Genomic DNA, 26,542 nt, shown 5'->3' with positions numbered 1-26,542 from the left:
TCCAGGAAGGTGTCCAGAACATCCGGAGCATGTTTCACATTTTGTCAGGATGGGTGGGAAGGGGAGCAGGAAGGACCAGCGCTTTTTGCATACCCTAATGCTTAATAAACAGATTTTTGAAAATGCTGCAGGGTGTCTACAAACATGCAGAAGCAGAGTCATGCAGTTAGTACAGTAAGTAAATAGGTAGTAAGCAGATCCTTGGCATGGGTCTTATTAGGTATAATGTATTGTTCTTCCAGAGGTACACAGTAGAACAAAAAGGAGCATATTACTCCAAACAGTAAAGAGTTTCATAGTTACAACATGGAATGAGGCTTCCTAGAATAAACCTGCACAAAATCTTTTCTCTGCTTCCTTAGGAGTGGTTTTGAGACAAATCACCAAACATTTTATAGGTTTAAATACTTAATTTGTGAGTATTTGAGAGATAAGTAGCTTTTTAATATCTGAGCAGAATTCAACCATGCTTTATATAAAGGTGGAAACAAATGTTTTCTTAGAGCACAAAGTGATTGGATAGTATGTTTAAAAAAACCATGCATTCCTAACTTTGTCTTACTCTGCAAGAAGAAATGCAAATATAAGAGGATTGGTGTGCTTCAGTCTACCAGTTCATTACAGTGAAATGGATTTACAAATAAATAAACAGTTTTTTGCTTGAATCTGTTACCACATTGGCAAAGTTGAAAGTGAGTGCTCTGGGTTGGCTGGTTGTTTGTTTTTTTTGTTTGTTTGTTTTTTTTCCCACCCCAGAATTTTAATAGATGCGTATTTATCTGTTTGAAAACTGTGTGACAAAAATACCCAGCCAATCTCAGAGCAATTTAACCTTAAAAACATCTTGATTTTGAATTCTTGCATGTTTTTCAGAGAGGCTGATATGGCAACATGTTTTCAGGAATATTATTTACATATTGAGTTTTGAGGAATGCTGATTCTTTTTTGACTATCCACCATACAATTTCCTCTCTGTGGATCCTGAGGAAATACACCTTTGTCAGCAGGGCAGAAACTTGTGAGTTAGGGAGTGAGCTTTCAGGGTTTCCATGAAAACTTAAGTTACAAAGGCTTTAGTTTTTCAATTTTCCATATGCAGAACATGAATAAATGTATTTTAATTTTCTTTATAGAGGTAGCTGTGTATTAATTCAGTTGTGTTGTGTTTTAGTTTTCTTTATTTTGAGAACTATAGGTGAGCTTTCTTTTTTACAGAAAAACAGGTATTTATTGTTTTGGATTTACTGTAGGCTAAGAGAACTTTTCCTTGCCAGCTCTTCAGAACCACTTCGGAAGTATAAAAAAATACCTGCTCTGGGGGAAATTGATTAACTTTATAATTCTATCAAGCCATACTGAGCTAACCAGAAGCCTGAAGGCTTAAAGTGCTGCTTGAGAAAGTACAGCTTTTAATTTTACAGGGAGCCTGTGTCCCCTGATGATTTATGGCCTAGGCATAGTTGCAGTCAGGCCTTGTGAGGTTTCACGTGGTGAAAGGTGAGTAGGAAAAATTTTATCTCCAATTCTGTCTTGGGCACCAAAAGCTGATGTTGTTCCATCTCACTAATATTTGTTAAACAAACTATCTACAAAGATCAGATTTATTTAGCCATTATTCAGTTACTCCAGCTACTGTAAAATAGGAGGCTAAAGCCCACTAAAAGGTGATTTTGTAAATAGAGCCCGTTCCATTTCTATTGTATAAACAGAGCTCAGTGTCACAGATTCATAAATTTGTGTGCTGCAGTTGTCTCACTTCTGAAGTACACCAAAGAAGGTCTCAAAATAGAGAGTGTTTAGCTTTCCAGGTACTGAGTGAGATCACCAAGTGGTCAGATGATTTTTTTTATTTTTTGTTTGTTTAAATCTTGCCTGATAGCAAAGCTTTTTCTGAAAACTTAAAGCTGTATGAAGTATATGCTGTTATTTTCAGCCACTAGAGGATATGCTGTTAGTTCCATTTCTTACCATTCCTAAGGCATTAATAAGAATTAATAATTTGGCAATATGTGATTGTGTCTCGAAGTTCCCATATGGTATGTATATGCCTAGTCAGCTTATGTTTGCAGCCTGGTATCCGTGCACTGGCAACATGGTTGCAAACAACAGAATGCACAAAGTTTTGGAGGTGTATTTTAGGATTTGGAGTTGGATTGGTTGAGTTTCTGGGTTTGGTTTGGGCCTTCTGGGAGCCATTAGCAGAGTTGGTGTGTAGCTCTGTATAGGCTGGTTGTTTTCTACAGTATTGAATTCATCTTCAATTTTCCATCCATTTGAAAGAAAAAAGGGACAAAACTGTCACACTTTGTGGTTTTCAATTAGTTATAATGTGTTAGATATATTTTTAATATGTGTTTCCTTACATTAACATAACTGGATTTATGTTTTAAATTTAAAATTTAATCTTATTTAATTTAGGTAGCAGAAGGTGTATGGGTATGGGTTTTGGCCTAGGAATATGATCTGGGATTACCAAATTGATATGCTTCTGGAAATGAGAGTCTGTTGCCATGCCAGACTTAATTATAAAGCACAGAACAAGTTTTACAATCTCACCATAAGCAAATTTTCAGCTCTGCGATAGAAAAACTCCCATTTAGGTTGAGGAAGTACATGGGATACCATCCCAGCTTGAAGCTTAGCTTGTCTGCTAAGATGGAGGAGTGGACTAAGAAGGAGACCAGCTACAGCCAATCTGTCGTCACAAAAGCCCTATTACTACCTCCCATTCTCTGTGGGCAGGCTGTCACAGAGAGACAGAGCTACTTTTGTCACTGTGGATCCTATTTCACCATCACAACTCTGCACTTTACTAAATATGCCCCAGGCTTGAGCTTATGGGTTTGTCTTTGGTTTTGGGTTTTTTACCCTGTAGACATGTACTTAACTGCTGACATCAGTGGTATTCAGTGAGACTTGTAAGCTCACACTTATTAAAATATTTTTTACAGGTTAGTTCAGTTAAGCTAAACATCTTGTTTATTATGGCTTCCTGCCTGATAACAGCCTATGGACATAAGAGACCTGCTGCAGAGTCACCAGGCAATGTTTTATTGCGTTTTTTAGAAAGACGGAGGAAGGTCTAGGGAGAAACTGGTAAATGAACATGTCAATGGCAAGTGTGCAAAAACACTTTCCTCCTTCCCTTCTCCTTCTAACATCCTTAGATGAATGGATACTGCTTTTATTCAACACTGTCAGTAATACACTGAACTCAACTTCTCCTATCATAGTGGATCCATATTTTTACTAAGTTTTTCTAGTATTTTCATAAGCTTTAAATTGTTATTGACTAAAGTGAAAGTTAAGGTGAGCCAGTAAACGTTGCTTAAAAATCTTTTACCCTACATCTTGGAATGCTTCATGGACTGAGTCCTGTACAGGATGACAGGATTTCAGTTAAACATCCAGCTATGAAGTGATCACAAGGGAACATGGACGTGTCTCCATTAGAGCCACTGGCACCCTGCATCTCTGTAATTACAGTCAATCAAGCATGGAAAACAGTTCACATGTATTTTGGAGTATTTTGTTTTCCAGAAAGTAGGTAACTGTTCAATTGGCCTATACTTAAAAGCATGAATAATAATAATCAAGGGAAAGAGACTGAATGAAGAAAGGAAGAATGTGTGAAGTGTGTGTGGGAGCAAAACCAGATGAGACTGTGGAGGAAAGCAGAGATTAAATTGTGGTTTGTATAATAAGCAAGGAAGAAAGCTTGAGTGAGAATTTTCAGTTCCTTCAGATCTTTACCTGTTCTCAGTTTCAAACGCGACTTTTTGCTGGTTTGCGTGGTGCATGGTAGCATTCTTGTAAGCTGTACTTCTCTGCAATTGCAATGGCAATAATGAAATAGAGCTAACAGAAAGTCCATGCAGTCTAAATAAACTGCTTTTCTAGAATCCAGGTTTAGATATGTACTGCTATGACTTTTACTGAAGAGCAAGCGATCGTCAGAATTCAAGAAAAACTAGTTTTAATAGATACATGTGAATTATTTTGTGAAGTTACCCATAAAGTAACTTTCCAAATCAGTCAGTCACTTCAGCAGTTTTATTCTATTCTTAAAAAATAACTGCAGTGATTTACATGTATTTTTAAAATCTGTTGAGATATTAGCAAATTTGAAGAAATTTGAGTTGCTTGATTTTGAAAATGTATTTGAGTTTTCTAAGAAAAGGGAAGTTAATACTTTTCTGACCATTTCTAGACTGTCCATGTAACCTTAATATTGTGAAATGTGTTGTTTTTTCTTTCGTTCCTCCATCACTTATTGACTTGTATTGTCCTTTATTTAGTTCAAAAGCTACGTTGGAGCTAGGAACATCAGTTTTGAGCTATGATGTCTCTAGCGTACTTCTGGGCATAATTCTAATCATAAAAATCTTTGAAACCTTTCCTGATGTCTTTGCTATCACTAAAGTTGAGCTGTTCTATGATGGCATAATAATAAAAGAAAAGTAAGGCTTTTTTTTTTTTATAGTCTTTAAACACTTAGGAAATTGATGGTGACATAGACAGTGGGATTGCATGCACCCTTAGCAAGTCTGCCAATAACACCAAGCTGTGTGGTGTCCCCTCAGCTAGAGGGAAGGAATGCCATCCACAGGGACCTTTACATGTTTGTGAGGTGGGCTGATGTCAACCTTACGAAGTTTAACCATGCCAAGTGCAAGGTCTTACACCTGGGTGGGAGCAGTCCCAGGCACAGCTACAGGTTGGGCAAAGAAGAGATTCAGAGCAGCCCTGCAGAGAAGGACTTGGGTGTGCTGGTTAATGAGAAAGTTAACATGAGCTGGCAGTGTGCGCTTGCAGCCCAGAAAGCCAACTCTATCCTGGGCTGCATCAAAAGGAGCATGACCAGCAGGTCGAAGGAGGTGATCCTGCCCCTCTGCTCTTGTGAGACCTCACTTGGAGTATTGTGTGCAGTTCTGGTGTCCTCAACATAAAAAGGACATGGAGCTGTTGGAACAAGTCCAGAGGAGGCCACGAGGATGATCAGGGGACTGGAGCACCTCCCATATGAAGACAGGCTGAGAAAGTTGGGGTTGTTCAGCCTGGAGAAGAGAAGGCTGCGTGGAGACCTCATAGCAGCTTTCCAGTATTTGATGGGGGCCTACAAGGATGCTGGAGAGGTACTCTTCACTAGGGACTGTAGTGATAGGACAAGGGGTTAAAACTTAAACAGGGGAAGTTTAGATTGGCTATAAGGAAGAAGTTCTTTACTGTAAGGGTGGTGAGGCACTGGAACAGGTTGCCCAGGGAAGTTGTGAATACTCCATCCCTGACAGTGTTTAAGGCCAGGTTAGACAGAGCCTTGGGTGACATGGTTTAGTGGGAGGTGTCCCTGCCCATGGCAGGGGGGTTGGAACTAGATGATCTTAAGCTCCTTTCCAACCCCAACTATTCTATGATTCTGTGATTCCAAAATAATAAAACCAACTAAACCCTACTGCAGTTTACGTGTTTGTAGCATACAAAAATATCTTGTTTCATTGCAATATCTTAAATTCTCCCTTAATCTCTCAAAACCCTATGAATAAAACATTGGATTACCAAGTAAAACCCTTCATCACAAGGAAGTAGGCACTTTAGCTTTAGCCTCCATCTAAACCATTGCATTAGAGTAGACATTACTGACGTCGTGTTTTCCAAGTTGCAGTTGACTCACGTGGTGCCTTTCCTCACTCTTTAAGATCTTGATGAGATAAAATGTGTCTCGTGACTCTCTTAGTTCTCTCTTTTTGGGTGGCTTTGAGGCACTAGCATGCATATGGGATGTAGCTAAGAGACTACAGTAGGGAGCTTAGGTCATGTTCTTGTAAATGCTGGTGAGTCCATAACAGAACTGTGGTAAATTGTGCGGTTTCCTTCATCTACAGGATTAATAACATAGGATAATATTATAGTTACGAAGAGTGTTTTTAATTAGGGCGTTGATGTGCCAATGTTTTCTGTGTGTAATATTGTCCTGGGTTCAGCAGTAGCAGTCATGTTTCTCCTCCTTGGTAGCTGGTGCAGTGCTGTGTTTTGCTTTCAGCTCAGGAACAGAGCTGATAACAAGGATGTTTTGGTTTGGCCAAGGACTTTGTGAGCCTCATGCTCTGCCAGGGGGGAGGGGAAGCCAGGAGGAAGCAGAGACAGGACACCTGACCCAAACTGACCAAAGAGGTATTCCATACCACAGCACGTCATGCCCAGGATGTAACTGGGAGTTAGCCGGAAGGGCTGGGAGACTGCAGGGTTGGAGGAGGTATGAGTCGGAGCTTGGTCGGGCTTGGGGGGCCGAGTTATCGGTCAGCGGGTGGTGAGGTGTTGTATTCTCTTCCCTTGTTATTTCCTTTATCATTATTATCATTGGTGGTAGCAGTAGTGATTTGTGTTATACCTTAGTTACTAAACTGTTCTTATCTCAACCCGTGGGAGTTGCATTCTTTTGATTCTCCTCTCCGTCCCTCTGAGAGCAGGGGGAGGACAAGAAAGGGGGGGAAGTGAGCGAACGAATTACCTGACTGGGTTTAAACCACGACAAATATGCAGAAACTTAAAGGATATGTAGCTCGTGATTCCCTCCTCTCTTTTCTCCAGCTATCATATTAAAACTTGCTGTTCTGTCCATTAGCTGTGACAATTCTATTAGAATTCATAGAATAAAGTGGATAGAATGCATCGCTGTATTCCCCACTTCAGCTGGCACATCGTCAAAAACTGTCCAGCAAATTTCTGAGTTTCAAAGGTACTATCCCTATTTAAAGCAGAGGAAGTATAGAAGTTACCAGTACAGCCTTGAACCATCATTCAGTCCTCAGTGTTTACAAAGAATTACATGCTTGCTGTATGTTGTTAAAACAGACCCCAGTTTGAACCAATTTGCTTTATGACACTTGTTGTGGTATCTTATCTTGTGAAAGGATTGCTGATTGCATTCATTTTTCTTCCTTTTTTACTAATAGAATAGCTTGTTGGATCTGCAGTGAGCATAAATTCCTATAATTTAGTATGTTCCTGTAATCTGGATAATTGCTTTTGTGAAGCTACTTTAGTTGAGCATTCTATTGTTTGCTGGACAGCAGTTTATCTTGTAATTATTGATGCTGGAGTCCATAACAGAACCAGCATGAGTTATGTTGGATTGATTATCTTTCTGTACTTTGTCACATCATCGAGCAAGCATTGACTACTATATTTACAAAACTGTCACTTGCTGTCACATTTTCCTAGGACTTGTAACACCCTGTCATCATATACTTAAGAAATACTTATCTCTAGAAGACCTAATTAGATGAATTATTACAGATCCATTATAGTTCTGCATTTTTTTCTAGTGTGTTATTTTAAAATAGTAAAAGTCAAATTGATCTTCCAGTCTACAAGTGCAGATTTCACCAGAGAGGTGGTTAGACTGAAAGCTGGAATACAGTGTTTGCAGTCTGTTCCTGCTTCACTTACCCAAACCACAGTGTTTTGTTCACCCCTAGCACTGTTGGCACCCATGAACTGTTCTGGCCCGTTGATCAATTTTGTGACTAGGCAGGGCTTTTATAATGCATTTTAAGCTCCCAACAGAACAGAATAACTTCTTTACAATTTTTTCGTTTCTAGTGATAATTACATAATTGGACAGGTTTTAAGTTGTTGGTTGGGTTGTTGGGTTATTTTTTTTTTTTCTATCTGATATGTAGACGCTGAAGTCTCTTTTGAGCATTCTTACTAAAAAAATCATAAAAAGCATTTAGAAAAACAAATCTGCTAGGCTTCCCTCTATTACCAGCATCCCCAAATGCCTTTGGCAATGAGTAAATGCCAAGCATTTGTTATTTGGCACTTGACAAGTCACTCATTTCTTTAAACTCAAACATGTTGCGTAAGGTTGTGAAAGTTATGCTAAGCTAACAATTAAAAACCACAAAAAATCCACCCTCCCTTGATCCAGTCTTTCTGATTTCCATCTAAATATTAACATCAGGGCAAAAATACACAGGACCTTATATCCCATTAAAAGTATTAGGGGTGTTATCCTTACACTGGAAAGCTCGTTGCGTGTGGATGCAGTAACACAGCTTGGTGGTCAGGTTTTGTCCATCTTTTCCTGATATCAGTATATGTATGATATTGCTGTCTTGGAAGATGCTACATCAGATCTCTGAGATGCAGCTTTCCTTACATGCCCAGGACTCATGCAAGTTAAAAGCATCTTTCTGTTGGGGAGCTGCCATCCTTTCTGACGCATCTGTTTACTGACTTTCCCTCTCTCTAGTATTTGATACCAACTGTTTGGTTTTGCTTTTGAAGGTCTGCATAATCTTGTTTCCACCCAACCTGATTTTTCTTATTCTGTTTCAGAATTTCATTCCTATCCCCAGTCAGGTTTTGTTATGAGCCTCTGTCACCACCTTAGTAGATTTTTCAGACTAACGCTTGCCCAGAGGTTGCTTTTCTCTTCTGGGAAGAAATATCTGTAAAACTATCTCATCCTCATTTGTTCCTGTATTAAAATTCTTCCTTGCCATGGTGCCTACCAAAAATAGATGGCTGCAAATCTGGTGTGCTGTGACTACTCTTAGTCCCGCTGATCTAGACTGAGGAGAGAATTTTCTTATTGTTAATAAGCAACAAATGGGTGTGGTAAGAAGAGAGCTGCTTAAGCGATGTATTCTGATGCCTTCCTTACTGCTTCTGACTTTTACAGTATTCAATGTGTCACAGTCTGGTATTGCATGTGTACCACATCTAGAAATATGCTGACAGTAGGAACATTAATCAGTTGCAAGTGCTGTTGGAAGAAGCAGAAGTCTTAAAGGTGAGAGAAAACTGAAAAATTCCATTTTTCTTCTGATTCTCAGGTGCATTTCTCTGTAAAACAGTATTTCTCTCCTATGCCTCATGTCACTGTTTTATTTACTGTTAGATAGAAACAGAAATGCCCTTCTGTCTCTGGGTGCCCTGCAGAATGTTTTAAGGGAATAGTAGTTTGATATGTACTTTAAGTTTGTCTTCTTGAGGGCCCCAAACTTTAATTGAACTTGTGCTAATAAATACATGCATATGTAATTTTAATCTCTCCAAGATGTCAAAACTAAAGATAGGTTTTGAAGCATGGTCCGGTGTACTTTTACTTACTTGGTGAATGGTTAATCATGGCAATTTCTAAATACGTCAGGTCATGATTTCCCAACTGTTTAAAACAACTTTTGAAAGACATCATATGTCTTCATAGGGAAGATACGAAACTGTTTTTCTGATTTGATATATTCAATTAATATTGTTTCCTTCAAAGATGAAAAATGGAATTTAAAACCAATAATGCTAATTATGATTAATTTATATTTTGCTTTAGTGTGTGTAAAAAATGTGTAATAGGAGATCATAGGGTAAGGTGACCCTGCCCATGGCAGAAGGATTGGAACCAGATGATCTTAAGGTCCTTTCCAACTCAAACCATTCTATGATTCTATGATCATATCAGGAGTTTTTGTGGGCTGTAGCTGAATGAAATTGGACTGCAGCTTGAAATAGGTAACGAGTATCAAATATTTAAATATTAATGAGAAGTAGTTTGACTTACTGTTTTCAGTAAACTGAAAAATAAAAATTTGAAACCATATTTAATCATATGAAGAGTATTTAAAGTGATTTAGATCAGCCAGTTTTGTTTAAAAGTGCAGCAACACAAATTATATTTTATAGCAAACAAATGGGTTTTGCTCTTAAACACAAGGTGCCTTCTGGCAATTCAAGCAAATTAACTTCAGTGACAGAATACAAGATATAACAGTTTTCTAGAGCAGCCTAGAGATAACTCCTAACCACCCTTTGCAAAGGTTCTGAAAACAGGTAATATAAATAAACAGAAATATTAGTGGAAATGGATTATAAAATAAACTCCAAATTATATTTCTTGATGGAAGGCCTAAAATTCATAATAGAAATGTGTTTTGTGACATCACTAGTGATGGGCATTAATGGTCAATGTACTGATTTCATTTGCAGAAATACCAGTCCTCTGTGGTTGGACTTGCCCTAGATCCCTACTCCAATCAAAACCACCAAATCAAACCAAAAATAGAGCAATATTTTAGACTATAAGGCAAGAATGATAAGAAGAAATCTTTAAAATTTCAGTAACTGTTACGTACGTTTTGTCTCTCTTGTTCTTACAGATTTCCTTTTTGCCTCCAGAGTGTTCCGTTATGGCAGCTTCCAGTGAACAATGACATCCTCTGACAAACCTAGATGCCAAAAAGCCGGATGGAAACAGTGGCCTTGTTTCATTTTTACTTCAACACAGTGAAATGGTGCTCTTAAAGTTTTGCTACTGACTCTCGCTGGAAAAAACAACAACTCCTGACTGGACCTTTTTCCCCAAAACCTCTCCCGGTGTTCTTACGGATGCTTGACCTAGTGACATCATGTAGTAGGCCCTGAAGTGTTGTCACAATTAAGTTGCAATGGTTTTATACACTTCCCCATTTCCCAACAGCTTTCTGTCAGTTCTGCATTCTTTTTCCTGGGGCCTAATTTTCCCATGTTACTGGTTAGCAGATAGACTTGTGGCCTCTTTTGTTCCAACCACCTATGAAAAACGTCAAAGAGCGGATGATCCATGCTATTTTCATGCCCTCTGCATCATTATTACCACTCCCATCTACTTGGCACTGTTAGTAGCCTCTCTTCCTTTTGCTCTGATTGGCTTTTTGTTATGGTCCCCACTCCAGTCAGTCAGAAGGCCGTATATCTACTCCAGACTAGAAGACAAGAACCATGCCAACGGAGCCACACTGCTTACTGAATGGAAGGCTGCAGGGAGCGGGAAGAGCTTCTGCTTTGGCAGTGCTAATGTTTGCCTGCTGCCAGATTCTCTGGCAAGATTTAATAATGTTTTCAATACACAGGCTAGGGCTAAAGAGATTGGCCGGAGGATCCGAAATGGGGCAAGCAGACCACAGATCAAAATATACATAGATTCTCCTACCAACACCTCCATCAGTGCAGCAAGTTTTAGCAGCTTGGTGTCCCCCCAGGGTGGAGATGGCACTAATCATACGTTTAATCCTGGCATGAAAAGGACAACATCAATGGAGTATAAAGGAGATAATTCTGGCTCAAACAATGGTGAGGATAGTAGAGAAGATAAGGGCAGAACCAGAGAGCCAAATGAGGGAGAAGAAAAGTCTTGCATTGTCCGCATAAATGGAGAGGATAATGGCCACATGTCAGATACAGACACAGATGCTGTCAATGGCCAGGCTCATGCCAGTGGCCCAGCAGAGCCCTTGCTGGAAGGTGATGCAGAGATCTCAGAAACACCTAACCACAAACAGAAGGAAGGAGATTCTGGCAGTTTAGACAGCTGCTCTGCCTCGCGAGAGTCCTTAGTTAAAGTTCGTGTTGGGGATGGTACAGTGGACCAAAGCACTGTTAACAACAAGCTCCTCTACAAAGCTTCAATCATGAAGAAGACTTCAGTGCGGAAAAAGAAACATACAGATGAGACCTTTGATCATGAGATCTCTGCTTTCTTCCCTGCCAACTTGGACTTTCTGTGTTTGCAGGAAGTGTTTGACAAAAGAGCTGCAGAGAAATTGAAAGAGCAGCTTCATCACTATTTTGAATACATTGTCTATGATGTTGGGATCTACAGTTGCCACAGCTGCTGTAGCTTTAAGTTTGTGAACAGTGGTCTACTTTTTGCCAGCCGCTATCCTGTTATGGATGCTGCCTATCACTGTTACCCCAATGGAAGAGGGACAGACTCCTTGGCTTCCAAGGGAGCCTTGTTTCTCAAGGTAAGAGCCTTTTTTAAATACTGACCCTGTTTATGGGACAAGTTATAAAGTTACGTTGTTTTCTCTCAGTCATTTCTATTAGAGTTCAAAGAGGCACTGTTCAGATCTAGATTACCTGATATAATTTATATAATAGGTTTTATGGCCTAGATGCTGTGCTGAAGTGATGGATGTGTGCATGAAATAATGAGGGACTTTTGGAGGTAGAACTTGAGTATCATTTCAATTGTCAAAATTTTGAAGTAGTTTTCATGTAATTTTAGTCTCTTTTTTTACAGAATCCTCTTTAATAAAATGCACAAATTCTAAGCCTTATAACACCAGTATTGAACAATGCGTATTATTACTGTTGGAAACCAGCTTATGCATGTTATATGTTTATGTGAAAACCAAAAGACAATTGAAAGTCCAAATGCCAATAGTCTAAAACTGAAAGAATTACAGTGAAATGTATGGCTAGTCCTCTTTCTTGGTTGTGAAAGAATTGTTAAGGAGAGATACAAAGAAGAGTAAATGAGACAAAAAATGCAACAGTCTCATAGAATACTGGCTTTCATATTTCGTGATTTTTATCACAGTTTGAAATGGGTTTCACTAACTAAAACCAGCTATTTTTTTTTTTCCCTACTGTTAGCAAAATGTATCAGGTGCTCCCACTGTATGTACTTTCTGGAGTATATGCTGATGAGTTCTCAACAAAAGCTATCAACAGCCATTCAGAATATGGATTGTTAATAAGGATCAGGGGGGGCTGTATCCACATTGTTTGTAATATGTAAAGAAGGCAAAACCTGTTGGTATTGTGGCTTGCATAAAGAAAGCAAATACTAGAATCAGCAGTCTGATGATAGTTTGGTATTTCATTTACATTTGACATATACAAAAGCCTATCCATATCTGAATATAAATTTCCAAAAATTGGGTCTAAGCTTTTTATACTGTACTTTTACATGCTGTTTATAAAACAGCTGAAGTTTGGTTTTTTCATCATAAAGGGCAAAATCTGAAGATACATGTTGTGCACTGTAAACATTACCAGGGTCACATGGACTGCCCTTCAACATATGCATTTATTAGGGATTAAGAGATTAAAACCAATCTGCTTTCAGCTGCCCATTGCTGAGTCACTGTTTTGCTCCGCTGCCAGGCAGACTGCAGTGTTTCCATTTCTCTTGTAGGAAATTAAGCCTCTTTTCAAAATTCCACTGGGATGGTGAGCTTAATTATGGATTTGAGTTGTTAAATAATGTTACCGTTGAGGAGGGAATAGGGACCAATTATTATGAAGATTTGAAGACAATTACATTCTTTTAAATATGACAGAATTCTGGCCCTGTTGAAAGTCCATTTTTCCACGTCTGTGTCATTCTGGCATTCTGTACTTTATACCTAAAATATTTTTTCTGAGTTAAGTTTGTTCTGATATGAAATGCCTTTGTCTTAATTGTACAGTAAGTGATCATTGGTCATTTCTTTCACACACACACAAAGTAGGAATTACCTATTAAATTTTAGCTTTGAAACAAAATAGGTTTAAAGGTTTTCTCGATGTAGTGCTTAATGAACAGCTGAGGATATGTGGGTTCCGGAGACAAATGCTACATTAAGTTAAGGCCAGGTTTGTTTTTTCAAGACGGTGAGAAGCAATCCATTAACTACAGAAGTCTCCAGGTCTTACACTGGGATAACAGCAAGCCAGCAAAGTGTATCCTAACTGTGGCTGAAGGTGTTCTAGCCCTTCCAAATGAGCAGCTTCTATTAGTGCTTTTAGACACCTCTTTAGATTTTGTATGTATCTAACTCATGTAATCCAGTCCTACATCTGAGTTCATCTCAGTATGGTTTCAAAGATAGTAAGAGAGCCTTGCAGAGCAGGAGTCTCCCAATTGTTTTCCATTCAGAAGTGGTATAGAGTTAGGCCTCTGTCCTGTGCAAACTCCATGTGGGAAGCATAGCGTTCCCTTTCCTGAAGTAGCAGAGACATCAGTTGAGCTTTGTTTTGGAAGTGTGCTTACGAAGCTGCTCCCCTTGCACATGTTCCATCCCTGTGTAAAGTTCCATCTCTTGCTGTTTATGTTGTTCAAAAAAATAAGAGTGAGGGGAGAAGGCGTGCATATTATGAAAATATGGATAAAATCACTTAATGTTTCCACTCACTGGGAGGACAAAGCCTGTATTCAAATCTTTCTGAACCTCAGGAAAGACCTAACATCCAGACTCAGAAGAATATTCATAGAAAGAAACTGGCACTCATTAAAGAGTATGGTTTGTCTCCTTACTACAAATATAACTGATAAGGAGATGAATTAAAGGTCTCGGAACAAAACATTTAATGAAAGTTGCATTATTTTGAACAAAAAGGCAAAACTGTTTGCAGGAGTTGTGTCACAGAACAGATCCCTACTGCCAAGGTACAATGGTTTCACACATTTTTTCCTTTCAGAATAGGTTCAGTTTCCAGTGAAGAGGAAATTATTTTTCCATTGCCTCCCTCTTCTCTGCCCTGCCTTCACCATCTAGATTGTTAAGTTCAGGTGGAGATTTGGAAGTATTTGAGAGATTTGCTTAGTCATACAGAGTTATTTTACCCAAGAGACTGCCAGAGCTCAAGGATTATAATTAGTAGCAGTAATAATAATCAGCTCTTGTGTACAGCTATTAAGAAGGACATAGAGCTGTTGGAGCAAGTCTAAAGGAGGCCACAAGGATGATCAGGGGCAGGAGCACCTCCTGTATGAAGACAGGATGAGAAAGTTTGGCCTGTTCAGCCTGGAGAAGAGAAGGCTGCGTGGAGACCTCATAGCAGCCTTCCAGTATCTGAAGGGGGCCTACAAAGATGTCGGAGGGGGACTCTTTGTTAGGGACTGTAGTGATAGGAAAAGGGGTGATGGGTTTAAACTTAAACAGGGGATGTTCAGGTTAGATAGAAGGAAGAAGCTGTGAGTAGCTATTGTGTAAAGGCCATTTTTTTCTGCATAAATGGAGGACTAAGCTGCATTCAGCACTTTGATCTCTTCAGATTCCAGAAATGTTTCTGTTGCCAATCTGAGGTTCTAATTCAGATTTAGAGGGACACAATCACATTAAAAACAGATTCTAAGAAGGGGGGAAATGTCACTTGCACCTAAGTGATATTTTCATGTCTGAAATGTTAAACCACTGTTAGAAGTTGCTGCTGAACACTCAGAGGAGGAGTTAGCAGATGCATAAATCAGCCAATCCATTTTCATACTTTGGCAGCCTGGGCCCTTGGGAGACTCTGGTGTGGCTCTGTTCTAGCATTGCATGTCACATTAATTTAAAATGCTCTACAAAAAGAGCCCTTGATTCTGCTGTGTAGAGTTTATAACTCCAGTTGTCTGTTGCTGCTGCTCTGCTATAGAAGAGAGGATGGAAGTAGGACTGACGCATGCTGTCTTGTGCTGGTGATGCCAACTAAGAAGCTGGCTTGTATGTGTCTGTACATAAAGTGATGCAGATTGCAGTGTTCTTGGTTACTCTGCAGCTGTTGGTTTGACACACTCATGATTTTAATACACAGTGGTTTGATGAATTTAAAGGCAGTTTTAAAATATAAGTCCCTTTCAGAAACCGGATGATGACTGTACAGTCAAATGTAGTTTAAAAGGTATCAGTGAGTGCTGAGCAAAAAGTGTGTAATGCACCACCTGTTTGTAATTTACCAGGCGGCTTCAAAATGTCAACATTGATGTCTAGATTGAAGGATTAGTATGTAGCCTTCACCATGCTGTCTTTCAGGGACGTTGTGTAAGAGTTAGGGCAGTAGTGCCATAAAACCAGAAAACATCCTTAACTTGTGAGACTCCTTAACTGAAGAGCTTGTCAGTATTTTTCCAGATGTATCAATCTAATAAAAAATTGATACATCTAATGATACTTTAAAGATTCATCTGGCCAGGGTGCTGGAACATCTAGTTAGCCAAAGTCATGCTTTGCGCACAAAGGTTGGACCAGATGATCTCTGATGTCCCTTCCAACCTGGGATTCTGTCATTCTATGAATAAAAACTGTCACTTGTGCTGACAAATTCTGCCTCTCTCTTATCGTTAAACTGTAATGGCTTTAACATAAAACCTGTACCATATGACATGTAAATGCATCCTTGGGGTGGGGAGCCCAGAATGGCTGTTAAGTGAGGAAAAGTTTTGGAATGAGACTGGGATATATGGAAGTATATTGAGTAGATGGCTGTTCTTCCTACCATTCTTAGGAAATTATTCTGGGTTTTGGCATCTGCCAAGAATTTTAGCAAAAATAAGAATTCTTGCTTAAAACAGAATTATGTGAACATAAGACCAAAACCACAGTCTGATGTGCGTCATTTGAACAGCTAGTAGTATTCTAACAAAATCAAAAGGAAAAACTGTCTTGTGGGTTTTCCTAAATTTCTGAAAGAACTTGTGTTTAATTGATATTAATTCTTAAGCTTATTAACAGATTTACTTTTCAAATTCTGTGAAAATTAATGCTGTTCTCAGGGCTCACAGTAATTGTGCAGAAAAAATGCTATTATTCATTGCTTAAAGGAAACCTAGCAACCTTTGCTTTATGTGCAAAGCTCAACTTGGTTTTCAAAAGAGCTGGTCTGGTAGTAGCAGAGGGGAGAAGGAGCAGGAGCTCTGACTGGAAACCTGCTGTGAATCATGGGTTTTACTGTTTGCTGCTCTCAAGGTGCTTGCTTTGAAAGATAAAATGAGGGTTCCCTGAACCAATCTCTGTGAGTCTCCTTTTACTGATACAGATGCAGGTTGCTTGGGCAGTTAAGCTACCTTTACTGTCCCATGCCAGCTTGTGTGTGTTGTGGCTGTGAGTGAAGGGGGAGCTTCAGCTCCACACTTGCACAAGATACTAAGGGGAAGTTATTTTACCCAAAGATTATAAAGAAAAGGGGAATGCCTTTTTTCTGACCTCAGTATAAGATCATCCAGCAATTCCAGTGGTTAGATTTTTCTTTCCTTGATCAGTTGTCCAGAATCTACAGTTAACCCAAGATGGATAAAAGAAATGTCTAGTGGTGTTCATGAATTTATTTAGATAACTTTAAAGCTGTGCCATTTCAACCACAAGGGTAACCTAAACATTTCCCACATGTTCAGTTTCTGCTATAAAATGTTAATGCAGGAACTGGATAGAGTCCAATGAACTGCCTGAGACCTTTTTTTTTTAAAAAAAACAAGACCTTCCCATGGCACTGTACCATGTTCCTTCACTCGATGTAGTTAATATTATTAATCAGTCTTTTTCTTCTTCATTAACGGGGACAAATTAAAACTGCTGTGCAGAATGAAATACAGGTTTGAGAGAATTAGATGTGGGCTTCTTCCTCTTCAGAAGAGGAAGAGCCCTTCATTCGTGGTACCAATTTTCAGCCACTTTCCCTCACATAAAAGCTTTAAGGAAGCTTTGCCAAATAACTGATTCTCGGAATTCATGGAAAAGTGATTGTTGTTATGTGGGAGACGGGGAAAAATAGGATCCTAAACTAATCAAGTGCAAATGTGGCTACAAAGAGTTTCGGTACACCAAACCAAATTTTAAGCTGACCTCTATAATATTTTAAATTTCTTTATTTAGCACGCCTAAATAGCATACGTATAATAAAAAATTAGTGATTTAACTAATGCATCTTTTTTAGAAGCTGCTTACATATCCCTGAAGGCAAAAGGCACAAGCTGTCAAAGTACCAAAAATAAGATAGACCTTTTACACTAGGTCTAAGCTAACCAGAAAGCTACTACAAAGAACACAAAGTACAGGAATAAAATACATCTTTCTTGGATGTTACCACTAATCCAATTCATCCTGGTGTGTCAGGAAGGTTTGAACTGTTAATGTGAGCAGTTTCAGTTTTCCTCGGCATCTTAACGCTAACAGGAGCAAGCTCTCAGGCCCGCAGCTGGGCTGGTTCTTCCAGTTAGCTGCTTGGTGCTGACTCTCAGAAAATTGCTGAAATAGAGATAAATATCCAGGAGGAGCTGATATAATTTGGGAGATTAAGGAAAAGTTGTACTGAAAAGAAAGATAAACTCTGTTTTACACTTCTTTATCTTCTCTTTCTCAGTCTTACTCTTTGCTCACTATAATTGCATATGATGATATTCCCATGGGAGTTGCAATTGGGAAGTACAAGCAGTGTGCTGTCACCAGCACGTTTTGGGACACCAAACCCAGAAGGTCAGAACTGCTAGCATGTGTGGAGGTATTGCTCCTTGTGCATATATTTGCTTGTCTGCAGCAATTCAGTTAAACTTTATGCTTCTGTATTTTTAATGGAGCTTCTCTTGCACTTAACCAATATTGGCCACATATGGTGAGTAAGTCACATCTACTGTAAAGGCTGTGTCAGTGTTCTTGGCCTGGTGTGTTTCATTTCAAAGGAGCTCAAGGCCCTGTTTAGATGCTGTTCGTTACAAATGAAGCCTTCAGGTGTCTATTTCTAAGGGGAAAGGGTTTCCCCACAGAGCATGCAGGTGCTTTTCAGCCTGGCTAGTTTTCCTTCACAGTATGAACATCTTTAGTTTGGTTCTTGGCATGACCGTAGCTGTTTGCCGTAGAGCTCTATAGGAGGTGTAACCTCTTCACAGGAATAATACAGGAATCAGTATCAGTTCACATTTATTCCAGTGAATAAATGTGGCAAAACTGGCACCTTCATGGTCAACTAAGCTGACGAAATGAAGGGGTTTGCTCATTTATAGTCCAAGATGTGATGAAATGGTAACAGCTGCAGCTAGAGTGATTCTGTGCAGCATCCCATCTCTCTGAAGGACTCCTAATGTTGCATTCAGATTATTTACCCTTCCCAGCTTTGGTTTTGTTGGTCACATGTAGGCTGTGGGGTGATAAACTCTGTGGAGCTCTTTTTCAAGGAGTACACCAAAATTTTAGCTCTCTTCTGGTTTGCACACCTGGATTTGTTCACCGTGATGGAAGAAGCACTGGCATGTGCTCAGAATTGTTTGTATATGAGCCCTTCATATGGGAGAGTACACACTGAAGAAACTCTTTTGTATGTTTTTGAGTGTCTACCTCCTGGTAATGTGAAGCTTCTAGTTGCTAAGTTTCTTTCACAACAAACCTTTTGGTTTTGTCTACGTGTAATGGGTTAGTGTTTGAGAATCTAGTTTGATTCTTTGAGTGGGATTTCTCATGTATGGCACAGCGCAAATGTTTAAGCATTAAAAAACATTTCCTTCCAAGTGTAGCTGATCATTTATTAACATAGCAATGACATGTCTGAAGCTGGTTCTTAAGCTGGTATTGAAACACTGCTGGTATTTAGGTAGCATTTCCTGTTTTTTATTGTGAAGTATCTCTTGATGCTTTTCTTGATATACAGATACAACGGAACTGTGTGTAAATATAGAGACATTGGTTATGTCTGCAGCTTTGTATATTTGCTATACATGGTAAACATGAGATGTGCATATTTTTTCCTTTACTTCAGAAAATTTTCATGACAGCAAGTAATGTGATTGCAATTCAAGTTATTTCCTTCACTCTAGCTCTAAAATTTCAACTGTTGCTACTCATTACATTTTTTTCTTCCTGTCAACAAGAATCTTCCTGCTGTAGCCCTGAGGACTTGCTACCTTTCATGAGCATGATGTATTACCTGATACCAGTCTCCTACTCAGTTGACACAGGACAAGTTTTTGATACACGACTGTAGAAATATACACCACTTTGTGCAGTACAGTACAGCTGATGTAGTCTCTCCAACAGCTTGTACTGAGGTGCTACGGCACAGAGAAAAGCACTTGAGGTTACCCATAAAAGTTCAGAGCTGTCAGGTTTGCGCTTCTTATTTAATTTATAGGGAGGGATCAAATGTAAATATGTAGCAGTAGAAACTGATGCTTTGAATTCCAAATACAACCTAGGAGACTTTCCCCTTTACAAAGAATAGCTTTTCTCATCTGTAAGGAGCTTTTTATGCCCCCCCCCAACAGCGAACAAAATGTAACGTTCAGTGCTGTACCAAATCCACTCCTAGCTTCTGAACTTTTGCAAACTTAAATAATCAAACTTAACTTTTCTTAAATGGAATATATTTTGCATATTTCAACATAATATGGAAAAATGTTCATTTGTTTCTGTCAAAGTTGCATAATTGAAACACTTTATTAAACCACAAATATGTTTTATTTTAACTTTTCCTCTAGGTAATATCAGAGTTTAACAGGGTAACACATACAACTTTTTCCTCTTGTAATAATTATCCTGTTTTAAAACATAGGCAAGTTGTAAATATATTTAGATATTACCTTTCTGTAAATTTCCATAGAAACAGATGTGCTTCTCTTCTAATCTATGACACAACTAAGATTATACAATGACTTTTAGAAAGTTGTAATTGAAGTAGTTCCTGCAGAAGGGTAATTCAGTAAATGTATTATTGACACATTGCTGCTACTGTCAAACAGTTGAGGTGAACTTAAGTCAGGCTTGTGGTGAAGGAGCCACTGTGGCTTATCATCTTACATGTATTTTCTTTGCAAATGTGAATTTAGATGTTTTTATTCTGTATTAAGCAGCAGAAATTGTTTGTGATATGGCCTGGTTTCATGGAAGTGGAACATTTCTGCCAAATCCCTGTTGCAGACTGACATGAACACTCAGCGTTGCCTTCCTGAAAGACTGCCACGCAGCTGTTTGGGCCAAGTCACCGCAACATAACGTACCCTTGGAAATGGAACAGTCTAAAAGTAGCTACACTCTTTGGCCACACAAAGGAATGGTTTTGTGCAGAATTACAGAGCTTGTAATATTCTAGAGGTCAAGTGTTTTTCCTGACTGCACATCCCACAGTTCTTGTCCATCTGTGAAACACCAAATTAGACTGAATAATTACATTTTCCTTACTATTTTACTTCAGATCATATTTAATACACTAGTGCTTCTACTGTAGCTGGGAATTGACTAAGGCTGCAAAGGTATTTGTTTTCTCTCCTAGCAGTTGTCACAAATATTTGACTCCATTAAGATTATACTCAGAAGGACTGTGGTTAGTGGTTTACATCAATAGTACCACTCAAAATAACAATAAAAACCAACCCCAGCCAAAAGTCAAAAACATTGGAGGAAATGTGGGAGTTAAGCTGCTCTGCATATACTTCCATGCTGTTACTTACCTCCTTAATTCTAATTATGTTAGTGTCTTCAGCTCTTGCTTTTGAGTTGTGTGGGTTTTTTTTTAATTAGCAGAGTCCTTAGGAGAGGCCCTCTCCTTTTCGCCACAAGGGGTGTGTAAAGCAGCCCTTGTTTCCAGCAAGTGCAGAGTCCTGGGGCACTGTTCCTCCATGGTGGTAACCCCAAGGGGCATTTGTTGCACTCACCCAGCTGCCTGTAGCTACAGTCAGTCTTTTTTCTAGGCCATTTCTTGTCGTTCTTTGAGAGTGAAAGATCCCAAGACCACTTTAGTATGGATCTGTGCACACAGGGACAGTGCATGCAGTGTATTTATTTGTGCTTAATGCAAATGATGCTGCTGCTATGCATTAATTAGTTGATGAGTATGAGGCCTTTTAAAGACACTCCATTAAGGCTGCACAGGAAATTCTAAAGGCAGTTTGAGCTGACTTTTTTTTCTCAACTGTAGCCTATGTTTGGAAGTTCAGCTTTCAGACTTAAATCTTTTATGCTTTTTGGATACAGACACTGACACTGATTCCATCTGTTGTGGTTAATAACAGGATTACAAACAGCACATTCTTGCTATAAGGCAGGAAACTTTACATGCAGTATTTTCAGTGCGGTTACAGTAGGTGGCACAGAAAGACATACAACACACTTTTCTCTGCAGCAGGGGACACTGCACATTTGTAAACTAGCAGACATTACAATATATAGTTTTCAGAGTTGAAGAGAAAATCTGAGTTACAACATTTGGAAAATATAATTGATACATCTGCCTCCCCTAAATAGTAGAGGTTATAATTTGGTGGTTTCCCACTTTTGCTATTGGAATGGCATATGTTGCAGGAAAAAGCTGGAGAGAACAATCCTTTTAATTCACCTGTGACATTGTAACATATTCACACCAGGGCACCCTGAGGGAGGAAGAAAGAGGTCTGCATAGTGAAGCATCTGTAGTAGTCTCAAGCAGCCATCCAGCAGATCAGGATGTCCTCTGAGTCTCTGCTACACTCTTACAAGTTCAGGAGAATCCTCTGGCTTAGGGGTGGATCCATCAGTGACTGCATGTATTTTCCCTGTCTTGGTTTACCTTCACCTTCCCTGAAGCAGGTGAACTGTATGGGCACAGCAATAACAGCACCATCGATACCCATTTGGAAAGCTGTCTAAATGAGGACTGAACAGGCTGAGGACAGAATACTGCAAGTTGTTTATTACATACTCTGCTAGTTAGAACAAAACCTGAAAGTTTGCTGAGTACAAATAACTTCCAAATTCACTCACTGAAGAGCTGACTTTCCAGTTATAAAATGAATCAGATGGTTCTTGGATAGTTGAAAACCAAGCTGACATAACTGTGTCTGTATGAAATGGAGCTCTGCTTGTTATTTAGAGGTGTCAGATGAAATCTGAACCAAGCCTTGTGAAGAAGAGTCATCTGTGGTTTTGTTTTCTGAGCCCTGGGTACAGCTTTCCTCAGTGGGCATTTCCTTTAGTAGTCCATGCAGTGTTGCCATGTTAACTACTAAGAGGGAAACCATATGGTTAAACTAGTTTCTTGCCTCAAACCAAATCTTGATTCTCCAATCACTGGAAATTCTGATTTGCAGCTGTGTAAGTCCTGAGCTTCCAAACCCTTCAATAGAGGTAAAAACCTAAATCAGAACTTGGTTCTGATTTGGCTGTGTTTACCAGCAAATATATATTTAAAAGACTGTAGCACGTGATACAGATGAGGAATCATACTATGTTCCAGCTTCCCTGGAAGCCCTGCTTCTTCTGTGAGTAAGAGCAGCAGCACACATTGTTTTTTCATCTGGTTGACAGACATGGGGGCTGCTGCTGTGCACTGAAGAATGTAAACACTTTGCTGAGATGTAGCAAAAATCCCTAACAACTTTGTAGAAACATGGAAAAAATCCATCAAAATTTAAAACTTGCTGTGGAATGGAGAAAACATGGTCTAAACCCAGTATTTATATCATGTTTCATCCTTTTCCCCAGCCTCCTTTGGCATATTGCACGTTGCACATTTTACATGTGTTGCAGATCAAAATAGAAAGGTTGATGTGGTGATCAGGAGGGAGGCAACATGTTAGCAGCAGTGGGACCCCAGGAAGCCCCAGTGTGTGTCGCCAGTGGGTTTTCAGGTGTGTGTGTTTTCAAAATGGAGCCAAGATGGAAAGATTGGGGGAAAAAAAAGGCCAATACCATGTACAGAGGTTGCACGGCCACAGTAGAAGTGGAGTTGTACGAGCTTTTCCATTAATCACCCTTTTATTTCTTCCTTCCCTCCCAGGTGCAAGTGGGAAGTACACCTCAGGACCAAAGAATTGTGGGATACATTTCCTGCACTCACTTGCAAGCTATTGCAGGTACTGTACTAAATTGCATATCCTACTAGGCCTGTGGTGGTGTTCTTGTGCAAGGGTAACAAGCATTGCTCCTCCAGTATTTCTGACATGGTGCAGTCTGCACTGCAAATAGCAGTGAAATAGTCAAGCAGGGTAAAAAGTATATCCCCAAACCTTTCCCTTTTCCCTCTTGGGGTAGTTAAGTATTATAGGAGACAAACAAAAAAATATGCCTTGAGAGGTTTCCTTCTTCCCTCTTAACCAAATGCTGTTATTCTAGCATATACATTGCTATCATTACTCAAGGGCATTTAACAGCCCATACTGTGAGTATCAATATACAAACGTTTGTTTGTATATAATCAGGGGATTATCTGAAGGTATAACGGAAGGTATACGGGACAGCAGAAATCAGCAGCTGGCATAAACCCAGATTCTCTGGGTCTTGACCTGTAAATTTCATATATGAACGGCAAGCAGGCTAATACACTCACTGAAAAATTTTCCTGTAAGCAATCCCATTATAACATTTACTACAGCACTCCACAGCTTGCTGTGTGTCCTTTGTTTCATGAAACAGTATTCTAAGGTCATTAAATAAGGTTGTGGTGGAGCCTGTTTCTCATCAACCATCTTTTATGACCTTTTTTTTATGATAGTATCTCAACATTCAGCTCTCATTTAATCTAAATATTCAGAGCAGGGCTGAGGTAGATGAGTGGCCTCATCTCCATTTTACAATCCAAATCCAGAAAGCAAATTAATAAAGTCTATAGATAGTAGGGTCATTTTATTCCATTTTTAGTGTTCTGATGCATATGTTTTGAAATTGAGACACTTCTCCATTTGAGCTGTTCATCCCAACACTCATCAATTAAAACTGACAAATATTTGAACAATTTGGAGATGCCTGTGGAAAATTTTCCACGTGTCTCTCCTATCTTTTGTATCAAAACTATCAGTTCTATACTTAGTAGGTGTAGGAGTAAAATAAAAGCTTTATCTCCAAACCTTTACTTTGTGTAAGATTAGATTAGAATGTAATTTAACTAGAGGGGTGATGGATATCCTGACGTTTTCCTTGATTCAACTGCTATTCTTGTGCTCCTGAATGCTGGAGAGCACAACACAGCCCTCTTGGACTACCTAGACAGCAAGTATGCTATGGGCTGAGGCCAGTTAGCAATCTCTTACACGTGGCAGAAGGTTGAGCCGATGTGCTACAGCATGTTGAGGTTAACCTGGTCAAGCAGCTGGCTCCTTTCCACTTCATCACTTCATTCATTTCTCTGCAGCTTCAGCTGCAGACAGACAGACTTGGGAACAAACTCAGCAGTCCCTGAAGTACATTAGAGAGACTGGGTAGTGGTAAAGAAGAGTCATTAATTTTTCAGCTACATTTTAACAATGTAACATCCTTCTCTGGTTTTCTATTTTAAACTCTGGAATTATGGTAATGTACCATGGGATTGCTGTTGTGGAGCAGAGATTTGTTGCTGTCTCGTTTAGATCATAAACTTCCATTTTCAGTCCTGTTCCTTTTTATTACCTAGTCATGTATTCTCAGCCTCTGATAACTGCATTGCGAAGTCCCTATAATACTGAAAAGGAAGATGGGGGGAAATGGGGAAGTAGTGTTCTATTTTCAAGGTCAGCCTAAAGCTTTTTCAAGGGTAAAATGCAAACTTCCATTTTCCTTCTTACATTATTGCTTCATATTTTTAGGCTTTCCAGGTTCAAACTATGTTCAAACAGAGCACTCAGTGAGCTAAGAGTATGACTGTCCTTTAATATATCATACTAGTTTATCTAATGAAATGGAAAACTAAAGTTCATGTGTTTGGCAGAGCTGTGCCTTCTGATTTGTATAATCTGATTCATAACATTTCACGCATTTAAAAAATTATCTGAAAAACAGTTCAGCGATGTAGAGATGTGATATCTGTAAAAACATGCACTGTTTAAAAGGTCAGCCATTTAAATCATCCAGTCACACATGGTGAGTGCAGTTTGACTTCCCTTTAGGATACATAAACTTACACTTGACAGTTCTGATATATGTGTGAGTATAAGCTGAAGGGATAAACTTCTTATGGTCAAGGATGAACTACTACTGCTTTTCTCAAGAGATGTGCAGCTCAACTCTGTTCTGAACAATTACTGTGTTTTCAGGCCTAACATTCACCTTTTTCAATAAAACTTCAGAATGAGATGTAGCTTGTCCTCTCAATTCTCTACCCATTACTGAATGCTGCGATGAAGCAGCTCTTCATTTGCACTGTGGAAATAGCTGCATTTCAGTGACAAATGAAGAGATCCTTTAATGAGGCTTAAATGTAATTATTTTCCAAGGGGCTATTAAGTTTACATGGCTCTTTTGTGTCTTTCAATTAGTCAGTGATTAATGTTTTGGACAGGTTTTGCTGCCCAGAATCCACCCACCTCCCTTGTAAGTCATGCCTTTCAGACACCTCACCAAGCCATCAAAAGAGAGCAAGCCTCCAGCTATTCCAGCCCCCCTCAGATAATGTAGCGTGCTGGATACTGTCTTGTAGTTCATGTCCCTGTTTTGTGGTTAGTGTGAATCTAGTTAGCACCACAGGTACTGGCAACTCTGCTTCTCTAGCACCAGTTTTGGGTTCCACAAGTTTACACACAGCTTAAGCAGAACTCAGATCAGGACTGAGAAAGACCCCTCAGAGTCTGAAATTCTGACTGTGCCACCAGGAGCAGCCTTGGTGCTAAGCAGTGATTCCAGATATGTTTCTAAAATCGCAAAGATGGTATACCTAACCCCTGGCAGCCTGCCCTTACCTCCTTCTCTCAGCTGGGCTAACCATGGCTGTTGTAGGTTGTGTTGCACTTGCAGGAGATCTGACCTAGCTCAAAACTAACCCAGCAGAGTAAGGGGAGTGGGGTTGGGGGGTGGTTGCTGCTTTGTCTTTTTAGGTAGTTTGTTTGTTTCCCCAGGCTGTCCTGGGTTAAGTCTGTTGCAAGGGTAGGGGTCTGCTTAACCTGTCACACAGCCAGGTGTGCCACAGCCTGTCTCATGGCTAAATTGAAGCCTTTGGGTTTGGCTTGGAAACAATTTTTCTTTTGACTAGGCTTCACAGCCTACACTTTACAAGCTCTTTTTGCTCCTCTTCCCCAGCTCCCTGATGGTATATCCCATAGCACTTATCAGTGCTGAGAACTCTGGTTTTAAAAACCTTCACTGAATGTTTTGATTTCCTCTGCCTAGGC

General features: G+C 39.4%; 1 protein-coding gene across 4 annotated transcripts in view; it reads left to right on the top strand.

Moving 5' to 3' along the window:
- The window catches only part of SMPD3 (sphingomyelin phosphodiesterase 3), a 115,719-nt gene that overhangs the window by 71,327 nt on the left and 17,850 nt on the right, over nucleotides 1–26,542 (top strand). For all 4 annotated transcript variants that reach the window (XM_061469002.1, XM_061469000.1, XM_061469001.1 and 1 more), the window contains 2 exons: nucleotides 10,161–11,786; nucleotides 23,245–23,320. In XM_061469002.1, coding sequence (XP_061324986.1) covers nucleotides 10,449–11,786; nucleotides 23,245–23,320 — 1,414 coding nt within the window. In that variant the 5' untranslated portion in view covers nucleotides 10,161–10,448. The remainder of the gene's footprint in view (nucleotides 1–10,160; nucleotides 11,787–23,244; nucleotides 23,321–26,542) is intronic.

The sequence above is a fragment of the Pezoporus flaviventris genome, unplaced genomic scaffold (assembly GCF_033815535.1).
Source record: "Pezoporus flaviventris isolate CSIRO_AGI_PZ_B2104156 unplaced genomic scaffold, CSIRO_AGI_Pfla_v1 ptg000054l, whole genome shotgun sequence".
NCBI lineage: Eukaryota > Metazoa > Chordata > Aves > Psittaciformes > Psittacidae > Pezoporus > Pezoporus flaviventris.
This window is presented reverse-complemented; position numbering and strand designations above follow the sequence as displayed.